This window comes from Astatotilapia calliptera, chromosome 5 (genome assembly GCF_964374335.1).
Source record: "Astatotilapia calliptera chromosome 5, fAstCal68.1, whole genome shotgun sequence".
In the NCBI taxonomy this organism is placed as follows: domain Eukaryota; kingdom Metazoa; phylum Chordata; class Actinopteri; order Cichliformes; family Cichlidae; genus Astatotilapia; species Astatotilapia calliptera.
The window spans coordinates 5,904,645-5,925,993 of record NC_137426.1 but is presented as its reverse complement, the minus strand read 5'-3'; the positions used below and the strand labels follow the sequence as shown (position 1 = coordinate 5,925,993).

General features: G+C 36.8%; 1 protein-coding gene across 1 annotated transcript in view; it reads left to right on the top strand.

The window, feature by feature from the left end:
* necab3 (N-terminal EF-hand calcium binding protein 3) overlaps nt 1–21,349 on the top strand; it is a 42,774-nt gene that overhangs the window by 1,498 nt on the left and 19,927 nt on the right. The window contains exons 2-6 of the mRNA XM_026166878.2: nt 3,222–3,246; nt 13,843–13,951; nt 15,590–15,615; nt 17,013–17,110; nt 19,752–19,888. Coding sequence (XP_026022663.1) covers nt 3,222–3,246; nt 13,843–13,951; nt 15,590–15,615; nt 17,013–17,110; nt 19,752–19,888 — 395 coding nt within the window. The remainder of the gene's footprint in view (nt 1–3,221; nt 3,247–13,842; nt 13,952–15,589; nt 15,616–17,012; nt 17,111–19,751; nt 19,889–21,349) is intronic.

The following is a 21,349-nucleotide window of genomic DNA, read 5'->3' as shown; positions in this document are numbered from 1 at the left end:
TTGGTTTGACATTTCCATTAGTACAGGTTTAAGTCTGCATAAAGATTTTGTGTTCCTAAAGTAAAAGCGAGTAATGTGAACCCTTTGTTATTGCAGTGCTACCTACTGATTTTCAAGTGGTTACGAGACATACACAACAGAATGACAGGGGATTAATGACTAAATGCTAATTGATTCAGAACATTTTGTAATTGTTTGTAACAATTAAACTGATTTATTATAAAAGCACGTTGCTTGGTTTTGCATGCAACATATAAGCTTTAATTTGCAGACAGATCTGCACATCAGTGCATCAATTGCAGGATACTGAGCCAGTCACTAACATTAGAGATGCAAAGATTGCAACAAATCAAAGAAAAAGCAAACCTTTAAAAGTGACTGATTGTGCTAGGGTTGTATGAGGCTGTTTCATCATTTACATTGTTGGCTACTCTTCTTAGAGTCTTTGTTTTGTGAATGCAGCAGGCCTGCTTTTCTTAGGCTTTCTTGATTCCTGGCACTTATTTCTGCTTCTTCTCTTCTTTTGCTGCTACTGAGAAAGAAAAATATGATATTTTGGATTGTCACAGAAAGTAAATCATCTGGCATTTACTAACAACAAAGCATATTTATTAGGGTTGTTTTGGTGATGTTATGTCTTTTTTATTAAGCATTGCACCAAGTGGTGTGAAAGCAGAGCCTGAGATAACCCACCGTCTTAATACCCTCCACCATGACATCAGAACAGCAACACAATGGGAAGCAGGTCTGACCTTTCCTGGGCTTGCTGTAAATGATGCATTATCGTCTCCTGACACCGGAGAGTCAAAAGCCACAGCCAAACAACAAACACATTTAACGCTATACCTGATCTTCCTGGAATAGAGGAGGAGTGGAAAATGTTGGCTAGATGGGTCACAGTGCCAAAGTGAAAAAGAACAAGCTGCTGACTGAGATTGTGCAGTGACAGAACCCTAAAGCCGGTACAACATCAAATTTGTATTCATGTAAGATAAGTAGAGTGTTCTGATTGTCCTTTCTATGTGCAATCCAAGTGCAATGTTGCTTTTAATAGGATGAGGAATCAAAAATAGAGCAGCCAGTGTTTCGTGAAGTGAGTCGTTATGACCCGGCTCTTGTTATAAGTCAGGATTGAAGCAGTGGAGAGACAGATAGACACACTGAGGGCACAAGTGCAAACCTTGAGCTTGTTGACCTATAGCAAATTAAAACGAGGACCAAATTCTGCAGGATTAATAAACTGTAGGTCAAAACCAATGAGCACGGCAGTTGTGCTGCTTAACACTGGACATAAATGTCTCAGGGAGTGAAAGAGAATCAATAAAAGAGAACAAATTACGAATCTGTTGTTTTCATTGCAGATCTTGCATTCAAACTCGCTTAATGAAGCTATTGTTTTCTGCTCACCTGAATGACAACCAAGCTGCATACAGCTATAAATGCACATATATGTTTGTTTGTGTGGCTGCATTAATATTTGTGAAATTCTTATTATAGTGCACAGATTAAACTAAAATTGGTTTAAAAATCTAAGTTTCATGTTCATATTTTCAAGAAACACATCTCAGTGCACAGTAGACTTGAGTTTTATTTGATTGTGTATTCAAACGCTTTGAAAAATATATTTAGCCTTCACAATAGTTACTTTAGTCGCTGTGTTGTGGCTGTGATCTTTAAATCTAGATCTAAAGCCCTGTTTTACCGCTGTTATTTATTGATGGTGTGTTGGTATAGCTTTCTGTTTTGCTTCTATTTTATGTTGTTTGGTGAAGCCAAACAGTCCACTTTCCATTTTCTGGACAATAATGTTTTCACTGAGCTAAAGAAAAAAGAAATGAAACAAGTAGATTTTTACATGTTGACCAAAAAGCAACTCTTTTTCTCAAAGCAGTCGCACAGGCTTTACAGGATCAACCCTGAGCTTTATCCTGTTGTGTGGACATTTGTCTTTTGCGTGTCAGAAAACAAATGGCTTTCCTCAGTTTTAGTGATTTTTCTACTTTTAGTGAATAATCTATACTGTTGATTTTATCTGATGGGTGTTTTTTTCAGCTTGAGAAGTGGGCTTTTTATAAGTTGCCATTACTGGTGGTTCAAAACTCAGCTAAAAACAAGAAGATTCTATCTTTTTTTAAACTCCATAACAATTGCAACAGTAACTACTATCAAACACAGACCAGTTATATATATATATATAAAACAAAATCTGTATTTGTTTTGGTGTTTTTTTGCTGCAGCTGAGTGATGTGGTGTGTGCAGTCATAGTTTTGTCTTCGTATAGTCATCATTGGTGTATTAAATAATACAACTGACGTAAGTGCTCCATCCGCTACTGTTAATTCAAGCCAGTTTTGTACATGAGAGTCCCCCACGGGGAACAGAATGGAGGAAGCCAAATCTATTAAGATTACACAGCATTGTTTATATACAGCGCAGCATCGTTGTGATTAGACTGATAATCCATGAAATGGCTTCAAACGAACATTGTTACCGCGTTATAAAACTGATACGATGGCTATGTTGAAGTAAGCAAAACAGTAAACTAATGCAGGAGCTTTGTTTCTGCTTTTCCTGCTGTCAAATGTTCAGATGCTCATAGTGAAAAAAGGATTTAGTGAAAGGTGGACTTCTGTGTTGTTTGCAGACAAAGCTGCATGCCAGAGAAAATAAGCTGCAAGTGGATCAGATAGTATCTTGTGTTTGGAGTCCCCATTATTTGTGACTTACTGTTACTCTTGCATATTATTGCATACTGTATATTTAACAGAATTGTGTATAATACATATAGCAAATGATTATCCTTCTTACTACCTACCATATTGGCCCTCCTAAGAAATTAATGAAAAAGCATCAGTGAGTCAAACAAATAGACAATAAACATAGTGTGGCGTTACCGTACAATTATCACTTCTGAAGTAAATGACTGTTTACTTTAGAATGATAATTGTTCAACCTATTTTAGAACTGACACTATCAATTTGCTTTCAACCTAACATGACTCACTCATGCAGAGTATAACAGCCTTTGTAAATGTCCTTCTTCTTGTCATCTTTCTAGTCTGTGCACCAGGATAAACGAACCGCAGGCGTTAAACATCCTATTGTGTTTTTGACAAACTGCCATGATTCTTAATAATTTACACCTGCTTATTGCAAGAATCCCTTCAGTGATCCTATGCTAGAAATAAAAACCATCCTCTCCCCCCTCTTTTTGTTTTCCAGATTTTCCGCAGAGCAGACAAAAACGGTGAGTAAACAGTACATAATATGCTTGGTGATGAATAATTTGTCACAATGCATGCTTGTTATTTCTCCACATCCTTCCACTTGTTATTATGCCCCAAACAATCTGGATGGAGAAAAAAAAAAAAGGGGGGGGGGGGGGGGGGAATTTGCATGAATGACTCTTCAAGTGAATCTTCTTTCCTCTGCATGCTTGAATAAGTTTTTCCACCCAATTAAAATTATTCTGAGATTCTGGATTGTAGCCCAAACTTGGAAGAACATGCCACACAAAATAAAGCTTCTTCCTGTCAAACTGCATTGTTTGGGTGCTGCGGGTGCTGTTTACAAATTATTATGAGTCATGTTAACACAGCCGCAGCCAAGATATTTTTTCTAGCAACAAATTTATTGCCAAATGCGTACAGGATAGACTTCGTATTTCAAGAGTTGGACATCTGTACACATACCTATGTCTGTGTCATAATCAGTTGTTTGTTTTACTCATTTTACCTCATGGTAATGGCACAGTCTACCAAGAACTGTGCTACTTCACAATGATACTGTAGCTCCATACTCACTGTCGGTTAGCCGGATCAGTTTGGTCTGAATGCACAGTGAATGCACCTGTAGATGCCTCCTACGTCACACTGTATAGGGCTCTTAAGGGCACCTTGGGTTTGTAAAATTTGGCAGTGAGAAGATATAAGCATTGCAAGCGCTTACTGTAGTTGTTATTTGTGCCAGTAGCCCCGGGAGACTCCAGCATTAATGCATCAATATTATTGGTGCGTGATGTTTAATGCATTCAGCTAATTTTAATGAAATTACTTTTTGTTGTACAGACTTCCCCCTCAGATTGGTTCATTATAGTTTTCATGAGCAATTTTCAGGAAATTAGATTGAAGTGAAGCTGTAGCTTATGCAGTATTTGCTCTGGGATTATTAATAAATTAAGTAAACAGACAAAGATGACTGCAAAAGCGGCTGCCGTGTCTCTTGTATGTGTGTATGTCTCTTGTATTACACCAGAGACTTGTTTTGTTGAGAAAAAAATATTTTGTGATTTTGCTAAACTGATATTTGTCATTGTGTCAGATGCAATTTTCTTTTTTTCATTGAGGCACAAAATGATCCATTTTTATTTTGTGATTGCTTTTGACAGTGCAACAGAAGGCACGCATTTCTTAGTGTGCAAAGAGAGAACGCTTTTAGATTTAAGATTTATTTACAGAAGAAAATACGTAAAAAGACTGGCTCACATCAACATCTACCATACTGGGATGCATCTTGGCATGTATTAAGTGCACAATCGATAATTTTAGGAAAGGCAAAGTTCTGATGGGTCAGCATTTACATTTTTTAGGCCCTAAAAGTGAAAACATAAATAATAAGAAGAAGAAGAAGAAGAACTGTCCTCTTTTTATGCTCCAACAAAGCTTTATTTCTTTTTGTTAAATCATCTTTGTGTTTTTAAATAAACAGAACATTGAGACCAATGGAGTCATCTCAGTAATATATATTTTGTAAATTAGGTCAATCTAGTTATTTCATATCCCTTTCTTAAGCTACTCCCTGATTATTGCCCAATAATCAGGGAGTAGCTTAGAGTTTGGAGTCCAAGCTCTAAATAAATTTGTCATGGATGTTGAGGTAATTTGATGCAGGACCTCCAACAGTCAGCCTTGGTAGAGAAATTAGATAAATATTATAATAACAAACAAATGACTAATTTCCAGCTAAAGATTCTCCTCGAGAGTAAGCATGCTGTTAACCACTGTATCTTGTTTCTCTTGTGTTATTATGAAAGGACCTTTGGCTTCCTATCTTACTTTAATTTTCATGCTTTGCTTTTCAGTTTTTAAAGAGCTCTTTAAAATTATCATGAATTTCTATCTCAGTTGTGACTGAAATGCATTTCTACTTTATGTAGTTTTTTTACATTTAACTTTTTCAAGGGAGTTACTTATTCAAACATTTTTGTTATCAGAAATATGTCTACTTACTAAATGGTTTTGAACATTAAGGACTGCACATTTAGTCTGACCTATAATCAGGTTCAAAAGGTAAACTTTTGCTTGTCTGTTAACATCTCATACTCGGTTTTCTTTTTCTTTACCTCAATTCCAAATATCTTCTTCTGTTTTTGAAATGAAATCAATTGAATAGTCTTGGGTATATATTCATTTTTATTGTATGTATTTTATTGTTTTCAATATAGTACAGTATAGCATAGGATAGGATAGGCTAGGATAATTCCATCCATAATGTAAAATAATACCATTCATCTAACAGAATCAAATGCTTTTTGGCATATAGATTGTCACCAGAGCCCTATGATTGAGGAAAAAAACACATGTACAGCAGGTTCAGCACCCTTACTGCTCTGTAAGAGAGATATATTTATTTCTAACATCAGATGAAATAACATGCCAAAGCAAATCAAGAAGAAGTGCACATCAGTAGGACATTATTGCGTATACAGGGTCTACCTCCACACAACAATTACTTCTCAGCAGCTCTTAACAATCTCCTATGACAGGAATTTGACATTATGAATTGTTCTGTTGCTTCCAGCCAAATGTATTCTCTGTTTCGTTATAATGACAGAAAAACTCAAAGAAAATATTCTCTCCTACAACCCCTGCTAGTTATTTTTCATTAGTAATTGAAATATAAATCCCACTGGAATTAGGCGAAGAATATAATATGATGACACCGTCAGAATGCACTGAATAATAGAAACGTGGTAGTTACTAAGCACGTCCTGTCTTGGTAAAACTTATAAAGTGTTACTATGGTTATAGTAACAATGATGGATAATAAACTTGAGTAAATAGTTATTAGAATGTCTCTGTGTAAATATCTAAAAAATATTAGCAATATTATAATTTATGTTTAGTTTTGTCTTGGATGTATAATAAATGTACAATATTATTCAATAACTTATATATAGTGTCTTGTGTCATAGCTCATATGGTATAACAATTGTATTTCGATCACACCTGCTGATACAACCTTTTATATAGTATATTTTTATATACTATGCGTTATGTATTTGTTTACAGTTGAGGTGTATTTTAACCCACACCATGATCTTTCCTGGAAGTTAAAAACTAGTTTCTGTGCATATGAAGTGAATAATAGAAAATGAGAATAAATGGTTAAAAAGAGCTAAAATGAGACCGAATATTGGGCACGTTTTGGTTAGACAGAAACCAGATTTAATGAAAAACAAAATCCGAAAGTATAGCTCGACATTTCAAGCAGTTACTCCTAGTTAAACAGTATGCTGTAAAGACTTTGAAGCTATATATATAAATAAATAAAACTTTCTCTCCATTACTACTCCGGAAAAGAATAATTTATGGACCTTAATTTGGAATAGCTTAGACAGCTATTCCAAATTAAGGTCCATAAGAGAAAAAAATCTTATAGTTTTTAACTTAAGTTAAAATCATGATTCAAAAGTTTTATACTGCAACTGCATCCTGCTTTTAATGACTACTCTGAGACCAATGTGCATGAAATCCTAAGAATAATTTAAATAACCCCAACTTTTCTTATGAAAAAATGTTATTTCTCCATATTCAGCAGATCACACTTGCAGTGTTATGACTGAAGATGAAACCTCATCTTTCTTCTAACATCTGCTCTGTGGTGGATAAGACCTGTCAGCGTTATGTTATTACTGAAGTGGAGAATCAATAGGTTGTTTGTTCTAAAAGCAACTTAAGTTGGAATATGGAAGATATAGAGCAGCTTTAGACTTTCTCACAGGTGGCCAGGTGGAACACATCCTAAGTAGAGCATTTGTGCTAAGAATACCAGAATCTGTAACGATGCGGGCATTTTAGTGCATAGAAGTTTACCAAAAGGAATCAAGACCCATCTTTCCTCGTAATGCTTGTTGCTATTGAAGTGATGCATTCATGGGGAATTTATAAACCTCTTAGGAGAGTCTGCAATGGGACTAACCTTTGGAAAGATATGAATGTGCCCTACTTTGTGCCCTACTTTACAGGACGTACTCACTTTCATGTTCTTGTTTACTCTTGCCTTGTGAACACTTTGTTATAGTAATCTGACTTTTATAAACTAAAGTAAAGAGAAAATGTTATATATGATCAGGCCGTGTCCCATTAGCTTTTTTTTTTTTTTTTTTAAAAGCAGCACTTTCTTTCTTTGGAAACATGTTTTTTTTTACATCTTGAAACTCCTAAGTGATTTTTCTTTCTAATGAAGAACAATATATGCATATTGCTTTTGCCCCAACCGTCAGCATGATTTAAAGCCGCTTCCTTTTATAATGGAATTTTCTCTACGACGGAGTGTTAAATGGAGGCTTTGGCTATTTAAATTTTGGTTCACTTTAAAGGGTTGTTTTACACGCTCAGCTTCAAATATTCCCCTCCACATCTCTGTTCAACACATTTGTTGTTTTCAAATGAAACAGCTGCACTGACAACTGCTTCGGTGATAAATGGTTAGAGTGTGGGTTCGGGTCGGGTAATGCCCATCCTTTTTACGATTCTCCCTTGTCAGCAAGTTGTAATCCTTGCATAGTTTCCATGTAGTCTTTTTGTCCTTACTTTCTGAACAGAAATGTCTTATTTTAAAAACACCCTGACTACACGAATAAAAAGTTAAAAGTATCATGCCTCATGTAAAATGCATCGAAGGTATTTTGTCTGTTTCAGGCAGCTCGTGTGTTCTTTAAAACCAGGTCAAAAAACACGCAGACAGTGATTCATTTTGCAGACTGTGGTTTCAATTATTCAACATCAAAGTCATTGTTTGTTCTCTGAAAGTTTGTTCTCTGAAAGCGTTTCTGGACTGGCTGCTGTAAAATCGCATTAACTTCACATTATCTGGAAACATGACCATTACAAAGCCTCAGAAGTCATGTTTTTTAGGAAGGGAGATCTGCTTAGACACCGTATATGCCAGTGGGCCATGCGTGATTTATTAATTTAAGGACATCAGCTGATACTTGGTTTGTGAATGTTTAGTAGCTAGAGACTGTAGCTGATCTAGGAACAACCTCCTTCTAAACGTCAGTAAGACAAAGGAGCTGATAGTGGACTTCAGCACTAAGCAGGAGAGGAACTACCAGACCCCCGTCATCAACGAGTGCCCAGTGGAGAGAGTGGACAGCTTCAAATACCTCGGCGTTCACATCACACAGGACCTGTCATGGTCCTGTCACATCAACACTGTGATGAAAAAGGCCCGACAGCGTCTCTACCACCTCAGACGCTTGAGAGACTTCCGACTGAACTCCAAGGTGCTCAGGAACTTTTACTCGTGCACCATAGAGAGCATCCTGACGGGAAACATCTCAACCTGGTTCGGGAACAGCACCATGCAGGACAGACACACCATCACATAGTACTGACCCACACATATGGTTCTTACACACACACTGGACATTCTGGACTTTGTTTACACTAATTCGATTAGATGCGTGGTCATCTAATCGAATCACTTCATCACTAAATCACTTTAAGCATATTTGCACTGCACAAGACGCTTACAAATGTGGATTGCACAACACTGGACATTATATTTCTTCATTTCCATTTAATACTTGTACAGCTGCTGTTATTGTATATATATGTTTATATTTCTTCATACATTCTTATATATTTCTATACTGTGTATTTGTGTATTTTGCTGTACAGTTATTTTATTTTCAACTTTAATTTATATATTTTATCTTATTCTTTCCCAGTTAAATTTACCCTTCATTCTAATCTGTTGTTGTACAGTTATTTCATTTTTAACTTTAATTTTTATATTTTATTTTATTCCTTCCTAGTTAAATTTACCCTTTTTAATTTTCATATTTATTTCCTATCTTATTCATAGCCTTTTTTTTCCTTTAGGTCACGAGCAGTTGTGTAAGCCTTTCACTGCATATCGTACTGTATATGACTGTGTATGTGACAAAAATTTGAATTTGATTTGATTTGATCTAATAGGACTGTAGAGGATGAAAAGAGCAAATGGAAGTCAGTGGCATTTTAGTGCACCCCTTTCTGTTATATAAAACTCAACACTGATTAATGGCTGGAAGACTTCATTCATTTTAGTGGTGATGCTAATTTAAACTAGGTTATACTGTATGTACTCATGTAAAATGCAGTTCACATAGTTTATTCTCCCACGAGGAGGGGAAGAGAAGACATTTCCTTCAATACTTCCTGCTCTTTAAGTGATCTCAAGGCAAACAATGCAACTGTATAATGTATCATAATTGATCAACATCATTTTAGAGTAACACTTGGCTGTACAAGAATTTCCCATTTTAGAAATAAGTGCTCCAGCATCCACTGTTCTCATCTTTACATCCATCAGAGGAGATGGATGTGTCAGATATGAGGATGGAACCAGATGTTTCCTGACGCTTAGACATATTTTTTTAATCTTTTGATGTCTTCTGTCAGGATTATTACGGATTTTTTAATTAATTTAATGCTGCAAACATAGCTGTAATGTAAACATGCAAATCTGCATGTTTTTACAACTTATACTCCTTATGTCTCCTAAGACAGGTCAAAAAGTCAAGGTAGTGCTGTTCCCTGGGTCAGGATGTCATTGACATCAACTCAAAGCCTTTGAAAAATGATGATGTTCAGGCTTGTGTATTTGTCTGGGTTTTTTCCTTTATGATAGAGACATTTAACCCAGAAATGTCAAAATGAACAGAGGAGACTGCTACTTGCTGTCAATTGGCAATCAAATGGAGAAGTGTTGCTGCTGATCCTTGTTGCTGTGTGTCTTGTTTGGCACTCCATGAAGAGGAATCTTTCCGAGTACAGCGCTGTGACATGTGGCAGGATCTACAGTCTCTGGGTCAACATACTGAGCACAGACGGCATTAAATTATAAGGAAATTGCATAAAGTATATATAAGTGGAACAGCACATATGTCTATTAAAATCTATTAAAAGAAGGCCAGCTTTTAATATGTCATGCTTTTTTTCTAACCAAGAAAACATCAATCACTCTTTCAACATGCACATCAACTAAAATGTGATTTTTAATATGAATTAAAAATTGTCCAAGATACTAGTACATGTGTGGTGATCCAAATGATTTATAGTACGTAAGAGTTCTTTGTATTTTGACAGAGAAAACAAAGACAGTGAAAGAGACTGGAAAAAACAAAAGACACTTTTTGTGTGACAAAGAAGATTTGATTTTTATTCGAAAAAAAATGTGGGCCAAAGTGGCGAGAGCAGCTTGTTGTCTGGACCAACACATTACACATTCTGGTCAGAGGTAATGTTGAACAGTGTCAGTATGGGTCCACTTGAACAGATGGTCTTCCAGCTTGCCCTTGAATTGCCAGCTTTGCTGAGCCAACCAAGTGGAATGGCATATTAAACCACTCTCCTTTTGCCTTGTCTTTGCATAGACAGGGTTTGATTACTCAGGGGGTTAGAAGCCAAATTTTAAAAGTGTGAAAGTGTGAGTTTCGTAGCTGCCCTGATTTTGCCCTGATATGACTCTCTGTGCAAAAAACTGTCTATTTGGTGGATTTACCAACCTCATATCCATACTTATTTGTGCATATGACTGTCTTAGCTGTATTTCATCATTCTTTATTGTAATGTTACTCAGTTGCATTGATTAATTATGTCTCCAACTCCTTCGAGTATACTTTTGCTTCCCTTTTTAGGTAAATATGCCTAGTCTATTTATTCAGCTGCACTTAAAAACATCTAGCAGCTTCTTTCTGGCAGGCTAACTGCTGACTGATCTGTGTAATCTGTGCTTGCAGACTGATTTATAATAGGCTCACGAAGGAACACTTCTTCACAGATGACAACCAAGCTATTTATCATCTGCTATTGATTTTCCTGTGCATTGTCACAAAAATCTGTGCTCACTGTTAAATAGTCTGAGCAGAATGAGAAAAAATTCAATGTGCTCACCATCTGTAGTGCTTTTACATTTATATTTTGTGGAACACTTATGCATAGTATTAGAATTTAGTTTTTATCTGTTAGAACATTCATATTTGTTTTGTTTTTTTTGCTTTTTACAGACACGCGTCATATTTACATGTTTAAATAAGTGACAATTCTTTTCAAATATGACTTATTACTTTATCAACAATTCAAGCCATTATATATATATATATATATATATATATATATATATATATATATATATATATATATATATATATATATTAGGGGTGCAACGATACACAAAATTCACGGTTCGGTTCGGTTCGATACTTTGGTGTCACGGTTCGATATTTTTTCGATACAAAAAAATGTTCATGCCTTTTTAATTTGTCATTTATTAAAATTATAAATATATATTTTAACTCAAAAGTACAGTTTTTAAATTTAACCCTAACCCTTGTGCGTGTTTTTTATTTTGACAGCGAATGCGCACCTGCGGACCACTTATGTGCAGCCCTGGTTATTTAGCTCGTCATATTGCTGCCACAGAAATTCTTTTGTCCATGAAACCATAAAGCTGCACTTTCTTTTTGCCTTATAGTCTGATTTGTCATAACTTCTCCGTTTTGTGGTAAGCTCTTCTTTGGCTGTCACTTCTTCACCCTGACCTGTCTTATTTGGCTCAGCAGAACTAAAATATATATCTGTCTGTGAAGGTTCTCAGTCATCCAGGTCATCGTAGTCAAATATAAATCCTGCTGCTTTTACACACACACTCACATAAGCTCAGCGATTCTCTGCGCGATCAACCTCTCACATGTTTAAGCTGCGGGAGATTTCACTTGTCATGTTTGCATAGTAAGCTAACAATTAATAAGACGATGTCAGAGGAATTGGTGCACAAATTATCATCACTCACAGATCAGTGCTGTCGCTCTCTATACACAGTTCGCGCGATTGCAAAGTGAAAGCAAAAAAACAAGCGCAAATTCAAACGCGATTTCAATATGTCACATATTGACAGTGGCTCACCGATGCCAATGACATAATTACCCAGTTACATTTCTGAAAGAATGCAAAAGCATTGACATAAATTTTTCCTTCCTACAATAGCCCGACGGGCAGGGAAGAGATAGATTTTGGTAGCCCGACTGAAAAGATCGCTAGCCCCGGGACGTCGGGCTAGCGATATTGCGAGCCCTGTATCTGATTGAGGAATCACTCATCTTTGGAAAAGAGAGTTTATTACAGAGAAATGTCTCTTTCCAAAATAAAAGCTATACTATCCGCTTCTTCTGGGCTATATTCTCAGCAGCATATTAAACAGCTGTCTAAATGACTCGGCTAAAGTTAGCAGCATGCTTGCTTGTTTTTTTTCTGCTTCCACTTGTCTTTGCACTAGGATGATGTCGGCGTAAATGTGCAGTCATATTCGTTGTGTTCCCACTGGTGCTTTCAGGTTAATCTCGTTGAAATGACCTTAACGCCACAACACAGCAAATCTCCGTTAACGCCCGTGCATGGGGCTAGACGGCCAACACGTTAACGAGCTGACTGCGCTAACACACTAGTTCCCACCCATGTAATTAAGCATTGCATGGCACATCCAACATACTGTTTTACTTTAGTCCATGACTGCTTACCTTCAGGGTCATACGTCACATGAAAACCAAAATAATTCCAAACGCCAGATCTGAATGAGGGTGGGGGAGGTCCATGTTGTAAGGAGAGCTTAACTTCTGTCTCGCTAGCTTGCCCTGCGCTCTTCCTTCTGACGATGCTGTCTGTGTTGAACGCTCAGTGAATCTGCGTTCGACTACTCCGCCTAGGCTGCACTGTCGACCCTAGGCGGAGTAGTCAAACGCAGATTCACTGAGCGCTCAACACAGACAGCATCGTCAGAAGGAAAGTTGATAAAATAAATTACAAATTTTGTATTGTTCGATACATATGCGTACCGAACCGAAAGCACTGTATCGAACGGTTCAATATCGATACGAATATCGTTGCACCCCTAATATAGATAGATAGATAGATAGATAGATAGATAGATAGATAGATAGATAGATAGATAGATAGATAGATAGATAGATAGATAGATAGATAGATAGATAGATAGATAGATAGATATTGAAATATTTTGTCAGTTAATTCCAAGAAAATAAGATGTTTTATTACTTTTTAGTCATTCAGTTCATTTTTTTTGTTTTCTTTATGCATATTATCATTAATATGAAAGGTTGCAGCTGTGGTAGTTACAAAACAATACTGACTTTCCAGCATAGCAGAAAAGCAGAAAAGGGCTACAGAAGCTCTTGAGCCTTTACACTGAGATTAAAAGGGAATTAAATGGAATAGTTTCCAGAACTAAGTACCACATGTGTAATGAGTTATGTAAAAAGTCCAAGCTAAGATAGGTGGTAGTGTCTTATCCAGCATGTAAACACATCCAAGTACGATGCAATCAGGTGGCTCAATTTTCTCTTTAATGTTAGGCAAGATGTTTCTCCTGAGTTTAGTATTACTGAAACTAAGATTTGGTAGAAGCAAGAGCACAGAAACAAGAAATCATTCAAGCAAGAAGAAAAAAAATGTAATATACATGTTATACACGTAACCACTAGTGAGCCTATCATCTTATAACTGTTGATACAAGGCTGCCTGTCGACTTTGTGCAGTAAACTTTCTTTCTGTTTCAGATGATGGCAAGTTGTCATTTGAAGAGTTTAATACTTACTTTGCTGATGGGATCCTGACTACTGAGGAGCTACAGGAGCTTTTCTATTCCATAGATGGCCAACAGAATAAGTGAGTTTTTGACCTAGTGTTATATTTAATAGATTCTCTCTCGTAAACTTTGTGCTTTTACCTTTTAAAGAGGGCAAAATAAAAGCATGCTTAAAGGCAGTGTTAATGTGTTCTTTTCAAGTCACCAGCCACAGATTAAATGTCTCACAGCTGGAGGGAGGTCCTCGGTAAACTCAACTCAAGCAGAATTGATGTTTACCCCCTCCTTTGGACATAAAATACTGTGGGCTAAACCAGCTACTTCAAAACCTAGACTACTTCCCTGAAATTACAATCAAGGAAATCAGCCTCAGGATAGCTGCTGAAATCACCGCACTGCAGTGAACGCTTAACTCTTTTAGCCACAGAGGAAAAGACCATTTCTCCCCTGCCATGTTGTATTTAATGTATCTAAGTCTGATCCTTACCTAAAGCCAGTGTGTTTTATTGCCTTTGGCAGATCAGGTATTTGTATTCATGAGGCATTTTGCAACTTTTCTTCTGTGCCAACACTGAGGCTTAACAAGGTTTCAAAATCTTTGTATAAGCTCAGGTGATATAACAAATTAACCATGATTGGTAAATCACTGAAATGCATCAGTAGGCCCAGTCTCACACACAAAAGCAGACTGGAATAGATGCATATGTGTTTTGGGGGGGGGGGGGGTTTCTTCCTTTTTTGCATCTAACTAGTTTGGCTACAGTAACCACTCTGTATTTATTTTTGTTGTGGTGCCAGTTCTTCCATCACTGTGTGATAAATTGCTTTTGAACATGCTGCTAGGCTAGTATTGCCGCTGTGATGAGAAACAATAGCCTCGAGACCTCTCTAACCACCCTCCAAGCTTTGAGGCAGTTGGCATGAACTGTGCTCTGATGTCTAATTAAAGGTTTTTCTTATTCTCAATATAACAATACAGTTAATGGAGTGGTGATAGGAAGAACGTGTTTTACCTGTATATGCTTGATAATGCTTAAAGTTATGCAGAAAATGCTGGAACTGAAAGCAAAGGGAAAAGAATGATCACATTAGCTATATCTTAATAGCCTAAAAGAGAGATATGTGGGAGCTCATTGTCACCATCCAAATGCAGATTTGTAACAGCAACTGCCAAAAAGGCATTTGTTTTTGTTGTCTGCAGGAGCTGTGTGAGCATTATAATAATGCAGCTATTTACCAGCTTCACTTCCAGTTTGATTCAGTCTTTAAAATGTCATTAAAACAACAGGGGAATTTTTCACATAGTAATGGTAGTAGTAATGGTCTTTATCAAAGAGAATAATTTCTCATCAAATGTAAACCCTTCTGCTACGAAAAGTAAACAAAGACGTATTTATTGCAATGTTTTTACCACTGTGGGAGAAGTAAAACAGACAATGGTCTAACATTTTAAATAATGATAAAATGCAGAAGACATCATTTCTAAGGAGAATAAACATTTCAGGTTAACATGCTGCGCACAAGTGTGATTTATATGGTTTTAACACTTTAACAAGTCTTGTGTATGTCTTTATATGACAACACTGTTATCATATTAACTATATTCACACATAGTCACACCAAACCTCTCAAGCAGAAATGAAGAGCTACATAACTTTGAATTTTCCTAATTAACTCTCAGTATCTTCCCTGCTTCTCTCTTATGTTCTGCTCTGCAGCAATCTGGACACTGACAAGCTATCAGGTTGGTTGGACTGTGCTTACTCTGATTTCTGTATAACTCCTATCATAAAAGTTACTGTCATAAGTGCTTGTGTTACCCTATCCTTAGATTCTTTTTTTAATTATTATTAGTGTTCATGAGTAACTTCATAGCAACAGTTTAAAAACTCTGGGAAATTTGCATTTTCAAATGAAAGCATTGTATAAAGTTAGAGGCAGCAGGTTTTGCTGTGTTTTCTGCGCACGCCAAACAAGCAACACAACTAAATTATATATCAAAAGCATTTGTGATTTAGTTTGATTTGAATGTGTCGTCTGACATGTTTAGGTACTGCTGAGCAAAATCTGGTAAAAAGTCATGTTTCCCTATTGGTAGACTTCTTGTGTGGAAAGTCAACCAGGTGCTGGTTTCTAAAATTTACAGACATACAGTAAGAGTCATATCGATATTGTTATATAGTATACACAGTAGTAGTGATATATATAGTAGTGATCTATTGGCCTATTTTTTTAATCATTTTAAAAAATACATGTGTGTCAGATGACCTGAATAAAGTTAAGAACTAGGACAGAGACCGGTAAATATGACTTGTACCCAGAATAAAACTTCTGCATAATTTATTGAATGGGAATGGCATCTTTTGCATCTGACATCAACAGAAGTTGACTGTTTTTCCATAACAGAATGCTTCTTTTATCTCATATGTAGTTCAGTGAACATCTGTCAGCCACTGCTCTATGTTCTTTAGACCAAATTGTTTCTGATTAACGGTTTAAAATTCAGTAATGCAACATAAATGAATGTAACTGAGGGGAGTGTAAAGGCTGCCACCATTCACCTTGGATCACATTGTTAACTGTGTGTCATGTCACTCGTACTCTTAGCTAGTGTAAAATCAAGTTTTTAATTAAGAATCAAGAGCTAATTACTATTGAGCTTTTTCTTTGCTTTACTCTGGTGAACCTTCCTCGCACAGCCTTTTTACCGTGACACTTTAAATAAGCCTCGGTACACTGCTTTTGCAGTTACGTGAGCTCATTTGTGACATAAACATTAAAATGTGTAGGAGTTTCTTTATAGCAGTCGGTGCTGTCTGGTGTGAAATGAATCTTGACGCTTGCTATCATTAACACTACAAGAGTGAATGAGATATCTTATAACACTGCCTTATTAAAATTAGTAAAGAAAAAACCCTCAATTTCATGAAACGGGGAGCGCTAAGTGTTGCTGACGTATTGTGCATTCATTATATTCTCACTCCTGTAGTCGTCGTCGTCTCTTAATTGGAGTCTGTCATGGCAACATATTAGAGCTTGTCTCCAACTTTTAAACGTTAAAATTAATGTTTGATGACTATTCATGTTCATAGTCCGTGATTGCAATAACACTGACAGGTTTTTTTTGCTATTCCCTGTTAGACTATTTTTCTCAGCACCTTGGAGAGTATCTTAATGTCCTTTCAGCTCTGGAGAGCCTGAATATTGCCATCTTAAAGGCAATGGATAAAACTAAAGAGGTAAGAATTCACCAAAGCACGTGAAGACTCTGAAAGCTATACTATGAACCATTTAGTTTTATGTGAATCTGTCTTAATTTTGGCAGACCACATGGCCACCACTCGCTAGCTCTGAATTCAACAGATTATTGAAATGACTGCACTATTCTCAAATTGGAAGTTGGGCTTCACACAGACTTTGTACTTGAGAGCTGGCAGGTTGGATGTAGTCTCAAATGTAATACATGCACCATGCAGGTAATAGCAAGAAAAACTGAGGGCTGAAAGCAGTTAGTTTTTATCAATTCAGATGATTCACACTGACTTACATCACCTGTGGTCTCGTTATCCTTGGTCCCACTTTGGAAAATACCGCCAAACCCCGAAACACAAAAATGTTGAATGAGTCGGTGAACGGATATTTACCTGTTAACGCTTACCAAATTTTATGTAACAAGGTTAGGACACTTTGACGGGGTTTATCCTATCTCCTATTAAAACCTCAAACTGAGTCTTCACCTTATAATATACTGATTTGCATTATGGGGACATTTCTTTACCTTAAAGGAGGTGGGCCTACATAACGTGAGTATCCAAACCAATCCCCACAATGTAAGTAATACAAGTAGACACAGACACGCTCACCAAGTTAGGTTTTTTTGTGCTATAAATCTCCTGTGTTTAGTTTTGTGCTGATTCTTGTCTATTAGAGGAAGCCCCCGTGTACACAGATGGAGCCACTGCTGCACTAAGTCTCCCAGAAGTGATGAATTAACAAAAGAGGGACAAAAAAAAATATTTCAGGCAGGGATGGGCTGGGAAATAAATCAGATGGGGAGTTTGACCCAAGAATGACTTAATACGTTCTGCACAAAACACAGCAGTGTTGTCTCAATATCCTAACTATAAATGAGTCACAGATATCCTATATAACACAATAATCTACCCGATACTTTGGACACAACTGTGATGCTGTTTCTGTTTATTAACTTGTCTGTCAAAGCTACAGCGTGTACTGCACCAGCATTAACATGTAACTAAAATCGTTGACTTGACTTCCCCTTGTTACTGCTTGCCCTTTTTTTTACTCCAGGGAACTTCTTAACATTTCTGTTCCTGTCCAGCAGCACAGCACTTTTGGTCCTTTTTGCTGCAGCAATTACTGCTCCCACTGCTAAAGCTGCAGATGGAAAAAAACCACTGATTAGTATTTAAGCCAGCAGTCTGCCCACCTATGTACTGCGGGTCCCATGGGCCTTGATTGTGTTCAGTCCAAGCAGAAGAATCAATCCACATAATCAGTCTTATTTTTAACAATTATAGTATGCTTGATTTTAAGAAAGTAGCTTCCTTAAGTGGGATGCACATTCTCTTCCTGAGCATTAAATGAGGAGACTGGTAAATTGTGTGAGTGGTTAATGAGAAACTGCTGCAGGAAGAAGATGTTTTGATGTACCTTAGTGCTTAGACTAGAGCAACAGGAAGAAGGTAGTCTGGTTGTGTGCGATGGTTTTTAGTTTTCTGGTTATACTAGATTAATAAGAGATAGAGACAGAGATAGAGCAGGAAGGCAATTCTCCATGAAGAGGAAGAAGCACAAGCCATGACTTTACTTGAGAGATTTTGTTGTTTTTAATACTTGGCCTGACTGCAGAGATGTTCTGTGTTTATTAGGTAAAACAACCACACATGCCATAATCAGGAATCATGCACAGCACCAGTTTCTTGTAGTGTCACCAAGTGACACTGCAAAATTATGCAAAAAGAAGCTTTGCAAAGTCCTGAGTAGCACCAATGGACTATCAGTGCAGTGCAATCCCATGACCTTAAGTCTTGTTCAGTCTGCAATTTTCAGTCCTAACTGCTACAAATATTCTCTTGATACTCCTGATGTCCCACGGTGTGTGTGTCCCAAAAACCTCATGTAATAATATGTACCGGTTTGGCACAGCCTAGCATTTCTGTACCTGTTTATTATGTTGCTCAACTAGAGCTGACAAAATGTTTTAAAAGTGCTTGAGGATTTTTTGAGGTAACAGCTATGAATCAGGGATTTAAAGTTTAATAGGAGTTGTTAAATGAGAAGAGTGGAGGAAATGTGTTCTGAATAATTATGGAACCTGCCTTAATTAGATCACCTACCTCCTCTATTTGGCCTCTTCTTTAAAGCTGTTGAAGTGGGTAAACCCCTAGAGGATTGTGCAGTCACTGGTTAGCAGCTGTGGTCTGTCAGTGCTTTGGACTGCTAATCCCATGATGCTTTTTCAGTAGAGGCTCGTCATCGCAAGTTTTGACAATGAGCTATGCAATGTTACTTCACTCGCACATTGCGTGACTATGTCTCCTTTGAGAATGCGTAATCACATTTGTGTTTGGGGACATGAGCAGCAATTATGTCTCCTATTAAAGTTCTTCCACCTTGGAATTTGAATACGCACTTCTGAATAATGTATGTGTTCTGAGAATTAATTAGCCCATTTAATTGCAGCTGTCACACATTTCACAAGTGCCTGCAGTTGTTTTGGAGAAGTTATCACATGATCGCTCTCTCTCCTTCTCTGTGTGGTGTGTCTTGTCTCAGAGCTGCTTTTCCTTTCTTTGCGCTTTGGTTTGAGCAGTTTGTCCTTTAACCCTTTGTTCTGTTTGTCGCTCTCTTTCTCAGGAGTACCAAGGTGCCAGCGTGTTGGGTCAGTTTGTCACCAGATTCATGCTAAGGGAGACATCCAGTCAGCTGCTTTCTTTACAGAGGTCCCTGCAGTGTGCCATGGAGGCTGTGGAAGAGCAGAGCAGCCCTGCCCCGTTAGTACACTATGTGATACAGTATTTTGTGTTTTCTGTTATTTGTTACATTTTATTCAACACTGTTTACATACTATTAAAGTCTTAGTCGTAATTTAAGTAGAGAACTTATGAGCAACAGCATTTCTGATGACTGGTGCTGTAATGCTAAACTCAGGTATAAGGATTACCTTGTGGTTTTTTTTCATAGATGCTGTTCTAATGAAAATTTAGAATTTTTAACTCAACTTTACTTTACAACTTTAAAATTCTGCTGCAACACTGCACAGAAAGGGAGTACAGTCATGCTTTTCTATGCTGCATATATTTTAAATGTAATTTCACTGTTGTAAATCTTTAATTCCAGTTAATTAAGGCTTCTGCTTCTACTTTTATATGTAGATTGGAACATGGTCGGTGGTTTAGGTATGACAGAGTTGTCAGAATTAGTCCTCTTTTGTTGCCCACTGGATGGACTTGCAAAGTATGTAGAAACACAGTGCATACTTTCGAGAGTGACACTGTATTTTGTACCAAGTATTTTATTGCAGAGTGGATCACACTATGAGAATTGTTGTCTGAACTGTTAATTACATGTGAGCCAGAAGCCTGAAGCATCATTAGTTATAAAAGCGCATTACTTTTTTCCTCTCACTTACCACAACACATAGAAGCTGCTTCAGCCGAGGGGACGTGCTGATGCTTCTCTTTGATTTTTCAGATTTTAGAATTTGTTGCGCTTGCATCATTCTTATGATGTTCCTCGGCTGTTTTTTAAGAATGATTTTTACACTAAAGGAAAGGAGAACATTTAAAGGTTTTTTTGTTTGTGTTTTGTTTTTCTTAATGCAGTGGTTAAATAAGTTCAGCCCAACTGAGATGTGCAGCAGACAGTCCAAACTAAAATGAATAAAACACATCTAAGAACTCATTCCAGTCTACACAGTGTGGTAATGATGGATCTAACAGAGGAAATGCTGCATATATGTTCATTCTGCTTAGTGAGGTGTGGTATAAGCCAGCGTGTTTGTTAGCTGAAGGAGAAAAATGACTCATGCTGGAGGGATGATTTCTCTGCTAGACTTTGCATTCTGTCGTACCATGATGCTCTGTGTAATTTAATATAATAATCCTATATTTTTATATACAGTGCACCATAATAACTCAGAATGTTTTTCTCTCTTTAATCATTCAACAATGTTTTACTAATATCTCACTTTATAATCTCTCTTTAAAAAATATTCAACCACAGCATTTCAAGACTACTACTGCTAATGCAAACTGCTTCAAGAAATACACACATACTATTTTTTAATTGTGTCAACAGAAAACTTCCATAATTCATTATTAGCACAACCAGGTATGAAAAAAACAGTTAGCATTGGTCTAAGCAATACTTTTAAGCAAGAAATTCACTTAATCAATGCTGTATCATGAAGCTTTCTTTCAAGACATGCCTTTGAGCAGAAAGCTTTGAATTTA